The following is a 6,000-nucleotide window of genomic DNA, read 5'->3' on the forward strand; positions in this document are numbered from 1 at the left end:
TCTAGCTTTTGCACATATTCTTTTCTGGTAGCAGACCTTTACTTTTACTGTAACCTGGGATTCTGGATGTCATTGGTTACAACCGTGGATAGGCAGACCTTGGTGTTGGGTTCTCTAGTTGGGATTGGTTGCTTCCCGTACTCTGAGGTCAAATGGTATAGCTGGCTGTGCTCTGTGGTCTAGTGAGACCACTGGCTGGACTCTAACATCAGGTGGGGATACTGGCTGGGTTCTGTGATTGTTTCTGATGGAGCAGGATTGTAGGTTGTCTTCCCTGGCTAGGCAGTATTTTTGTATGTTTGGAATCTGTATCATGTTTCCTGCACCTTGATGCTGTTGGCTAGTCTCTCTAGTGTAGCACCTCCGTGGGCCAGAATGAAGAGCAACCCCAAAGAATCATGTGCTTATCACTGTGAGCCCCACCACTGTTTTTCATCTCCAACTGACCCCAGATGGCCTAACCCTACCAGCACTCCCAGTGATTCCTGTGTGATGAGACAAGAGTGAGCCTTTCACAAATGGTCCCAGAATGGTGGGGAAGTTAAATGTCTGCCTCTAATTCACCCCTACCGTACCAGAAACCATAGGCCCAGAGTAACTCTGCATGCAGTGCCACACCAGCCTGGGGCTATTCCCAATATAGTATATTCCTAATATAGTATAGTAAGTCACCACAGCCTCTGCCAGCTATATGCAGCAACTGATCTAGCAATTCCCATCCCATTTTTCCTCATCAACATTCACTCTGTTCTCAGACTCAAGCCTAATGGCTATGGGGGAAATGGCACCAAGTTTTGGCTGCTGCTTTAGGATATTTAAAAAATCATTAGTGACATCCTTCCTACCTCTCTGGATGTTGTTCCTTAGCTGGGGCCACAACTGAATCTTTAGCCAGCCATTATAGTCTTGTTGCTTTTGTGTTACAGGACATGTGGTAAGTAAATCTTGTAGTAATGAACCCATTTCTATAAATACTAGGCCACAAGATGTGACCCTGGTCAGAAACAATATTGTGTGGTGATGCAGAAGATATTCTTCAAGCACAAGAATGTGGTGCTTTAGAATCACTGCAGACAGGCAAGGAAAATCCATACCTGGGATGTACGAGGACAAATCATTGCTCCTTCAATGAATGAACAGTCCACTGTAATAAACCCATCTCCAGTTGACTGGTTAATCCAACAGGGGCATAGTGCTATGGTGGAAGCTCATCACTGGCTTCTGTTGATGGCAGGTAGAGTGCCCTAGATATATAGAAAGCCAGATCAGTTTCGGAGGATAATTTACAGTCATTATCTATCTTTTGCACCAGGGAAACAAACAAGTTAAATGATTATGTGACATGCATCATTACTCCTACGATTTCAAACTTTAATGGTGACGCTAATATATGCAGTATGCAATTCCCTAAGGGATGCCATATTACTCTTCATTTATCATCTTGGGAGCAGTTCCAGGCACTTCCTCTTGGCCCTCCCTGTCAATAATATGTCTCACTCCATTGGTCAGCAGACAATACATGCTAGTATTTCTATTCCAGGCATAATTCTGGGATTTGGAAAATAATAGTAGGACATATCTGAAGTTCTTTTGGATGTACTGTTAGATGAACTTGAAACAAGTTTCTTCTGACTACTTGACCTCCATAAGGCTGCACTTAGACCAGTAGATTAAGATGGTATTCAGTTTTTCAGGGTAACTTTAGTTCTGACTCAGAATCCAATAAGCCCCTGAAGTCCTAGCTATTTTCTTTTCCTGCATGCACAGTTATTCTAGTGAATAGCTACAGGTCCCTCTGTGGAAGGCTTGGAGGAATAGTCACAGTTTCATCTGTATGGCAGGTTCCTTCTTTAAAGGTACTCTCTTAGTTGAGAATCCCTGAGGTTGTGAATTGATTTAGGTCTGGGAATCTGCATCACAGCAACTCATGTTAAGTTTTTGCCACCAGACATAGATATCAAGAAAACCTTCAGTATGATGCTCATATATTTTATTTTTAGGGTCCCTGAAATAATTATCATAATCCCTGTAGGTCAAAACAGCTTTGATAATATGTAAGCCCCTTTAGCTTATGGTGGTAATTGCATCCACCTTGTCTCAGTTAAGCCGTGCCACATGGCCTGTAACACTCCTGGTCCCAGTGTTCCTGTTGCAGCTGGGCGTGGTGGCTCATGCCTGTAATCCCAGCACTTTGGGAGGCTGAGGCATGTGGATCATTTGAGGGTCAGGAGTTTGAGACCAGCCTGGGCAACATGGTGAAACCCTGTCTCTACTAAAAATACAAAAATTAGCCAGACATAGTGGTAGGTGCCTGTAATCTCAGCTATTTGCGAGGCTGAGGCAGGAGAATCACTTGAACCCAGGAGGTGGAGGTTGTAGTGCACCAAGATCATGCCATTGCACTCCAAGCTAGGCAACAAGAGTGAAACTCCCAGATCCATTGCATTAATTATGTGCTACCGTCATCTCTAGTCTGCAAAACAACAACCAGCAGAGATTTTTGATGATATTGGTGTGTCTTTCAGCAAAGCATTTCCAAGTGTCTTGAAGGAAATATCCTCCCAGCTCTCTTTGAATGTTTGGTCAAGGTAGTTACCCAACAGGTTTCACACAGTAGATTCATTCAATATTACCATATTCCTGAAACTCAGCACTTTTTCACCATACAGTATGCCAGCAAAGCTCCATTATTTTGACCTTACTGACAGTAGGCTCCCGTTAAGTCTAACTTCAGTTAACATGACTCCTGCTTTTACTTGGCACATTAAATCCAAAATCCCAGGTAAGTCATGAATTACAATAAATTTTTTCCAGTACAGCCTTCTATTTCATACTGTCTGATCAATCCTTTTCAAAATATAAATTATCCCCTTCCAGAGCAGTACACGATAGTTCTCCTTCAAGACCATGTTGAGAATTAATTCTTGATTTGGACCTAGAGGCAATGTGGGGTAGTGAGACTAATGTTCCAGCTATCTTCACTAAAACTTTTTTTTTTTTTTTTAAATGCAGGAGCTCTCTCATTGTTTGGAGAGGGCTTCCTCTGCTGGCAAGGGAAGTAAAGAGATGTTATTCCAATTGTTCGCCTCCCAAGTTTCAGATTCTAATGCTTTTCCCACCAAATCTGATGCTTTTCCCACCAAATCTGGTGGGTTCCAGCTTGGTCCTCAGCCATGTCAATCCATGACTACACACGAGTTACTTCATTGCTGCTGCAGAGGCTTTCTGATTCCCCGTTTGCATTTTCCATTGCTCATTTGCAGTATTCCCTTTCTATTCTTCATTATGTGCATCCTTTAGGGCTCTTATAAGAAATTAGTTGACCCCAAAATCTTTATTATCCCTATTGTCACCATAACAATTAAATGTCTTTATCTTCCTCCTCCTGCATCATATCCTATGCCAGCTTTGGTAATAATTTGAGAAATCATGATGTCATTTCATACCATGAATTACCAATGCCCCATTTCTTTTTCGCAAGGAAGTTATCTGTGTTACATATATGAACAACCTAATCCAATAGTGCCATCTGAAGGATCTGTTTTCTGTGGCTTCTTTTCATACCAGTCACTGTGTCAATCAGGTTCCTAGTAGGCAGCAGGGTGAGCACTTAAATTGGGCAATTTGGTTAATGGCCATTTCATGAACTGGGGGTTGGAGGAGATGATATGGATTATCCAAAATGAGTTTTAGAGCTATTGTAAGAAGTTAGGTGAGTTGAAGATTCTGGTCCATGTAACCAACAGTGTAATGTATATTTTCTTTATCAAAACAATTCCTTTGTATATTGATAGTAACTACCTAAGAATTATGTTAGGTGTCCAATTGTTAAATTATCACAAAGCTTGGCATACACTCAATATGCTTCTATCTCAGTAAAACTTCATAAGAAGAGCTTCAGCTTCTCACCTATTCAAGGATCCATATCTCCCTAATTCTCTTTCATTTGATACAATAAAATATTCATAACCAGAAAATTATTTTTTACCACCCTTTAGAGAATTATCTTTCCTTAGAATTTTCTTTGTTGTTGTTATAGTACCCCAAGGAGATAACTCTGGAGGCATTTTCAGTTACTGTCACCCAGATGCTGGCACTCAGTCTGGGAATATCATATGATGATCCAAAGAAATGTCGATGTTCAGAATCCATCTGCATAATGAATCCAGAAGCTTTGTAAGTTTTAACAAAATATTTATTGCTTATGTTTATTTCATTTTAAATATTCAGAGTGTGAAAATTTACTATTTACATAAAGCACAAATTAGCTATCAATGGGCCAAGTTCACTACAAAGTATAAACATGAAATTTTAAATATAAAAGTAGTATTAAGTGTAAATTAAAGGCAATCAGGATAACAAATCCAATCTGCAAGATATATTAGCAAAAGAATATGAAAGCACTTAGTAAGGATCTTTAAAAATATTTCAGCAGAACATAATAAGTGGCCTTTGTTTTAGACAAGGTATTTTTGGTTTTGCTTTTAGAATAGTCTGATTTTATGGAAAAAAAAAAAAACCCTAACATCCAAAAGAGTAAGAAGTCCTAGTTGGAGACAAATATATATATATAAATATATAAAACATATATATGTTTATATATATATTTGTGTGACTTTGGATAAATTACTTGACTTTGCCTAGGTTTACTTTTCTCATCTTTAAATAGGTATAATTATGCCTATTCTTTTATTTCACAGGGTGATATAAGAATAAAAGAAAAAAAGTGAAATGGGAAAGGGTTTTCTAAACTGTAGAGTTCTATAAGTATGTCATTGATTAGCTACAGTGATTTCTAAACTTATTAATCTTCCCCAAATGGTATATCAGACAAGAACTACAGCAGGTGTCATTAGCATTTTGTAGTTTTTCTGTTTGTAGATATGGCCTATGATGTGGGTAAGCCATTCATTACTGAAGAACAGTCAAAGGTCAAAAGTGAAAATAAGACATTAAATTTTGAAAACATATTATTTTTATGGGTACTCCTAAGCACCTCTTAAGGGTTAATTTTTATGTTCTAAAGATAACCCAAACTCAACATATATATCCATAAATATAGCTCAAACTCAACATATTTAATATATATATACACACATGCAATTATATTACAAATTAGCTCTAAAAGGAATGTGTGTATATATGTATATATACACACCCAAACACACATACTCACACATATCCATATATGTATATATATAATTGATATGCATATGTCCATATAGATTGATAAATGGAATCTATCTATGTATCTATCTATGTATCTATCTATCTATCTATCTCTCTGTCTATCATCTATCTATCTATCCATTCGTCTATCACAACAATATGAGAATAATTATTTTGGGCTCATTGTTCATATGGCCAGCTATTTTCAAGTATGCTAGGACAATATGTTTTGTGTAGGTCACCCAGAGCCTATGATTAATGATAATAAGATGAACAAATATTTACATTGTACTTACTATGTTCTAGAGACCATTCCAAGCACTTTACATATATTAACTTATTGATTCTCACAATATCTCTACAGGACAGTTCCTATTATTCCCATTTTTACAGATGAGAAGCTAAGTTATAAAAAGGATAATTACTCGTGGTCAGATGGCTAGTTTGTGGCAGACTTGGGTTTTGATCCTGTATTAGTAAACCTTTAAGTTCATGTGGTATTTTAAGTTTAAAATGCTTTCACATATAATCTCTAATTTCCTACAAATCTCTTGTGTATGAGTAGAGTATTATATTAATTTTTACAAAATCTAATAATAGCACACATGTATAACTCTTTTGCATATCCACAGTATATCTCACACATTATTCTATGTTAATTCTCAAAGAAAGCATGTAATTAATTACATAATTCATTTTTTTCCCAATTTTTATTTTTTTATTTATTTTTTAAATTTTTAAAAAAATTATTATTATACTTTAAGTTCTAGGGTACATGTGCATAATGTACAGGTTTGTTACATATGTATACTTGTGCCATGTTGGTGTGCA

The 6,000-nt window shown here is 37.1% G+C and overlaps 1 protein-coding gene across 2 annotated transcripts in view; it reads left to right on the forward strand.

Annotated features, from left to right (window-relative positions):
* The window catches only part of ADAM32 (ADAM metallopeptidase domain 32), a 160,737-nt gene that overhangs the window by 71,021 nt on the left and 83,716 nt on the right, over positions 1-6,000 (forward strand). Inside the window, exon 11 of one of the 2 annotated variants that reach the window (XM_011993407.1) lies at positions 4,040-4,176. The exons of the other annotated variant lie outside the window; for it this stretch is intronic. Coding sequence (XP_011848797.1) covers positions 4,040-4,176 — 137 coding nt within the window. The remainder of the gene's footprint in view (positions 1-4,039; positions 4,177-6,000) is intronic. 2 annotated transcript variants of the gene reach the window in all.

This window comes from Mandrillus leucophaeus, unplaced genomic scaffold, assembly GCF_000951045.1.
Source record: "Mandrillus leucophaeus isolate KB7577 unplaced genomic scaffold, Mleu.le_1.0 Scaffold111, whole genome shotgun sequence".
In the NCBI taxonomy this organism is placed as follows: domain Eukaryota; kingdom Metazoa; phylum Chordata; class Mammalia; order Primates; family Cercopithecidae; genus Mandrillus; species Mandrillus leucophaeus.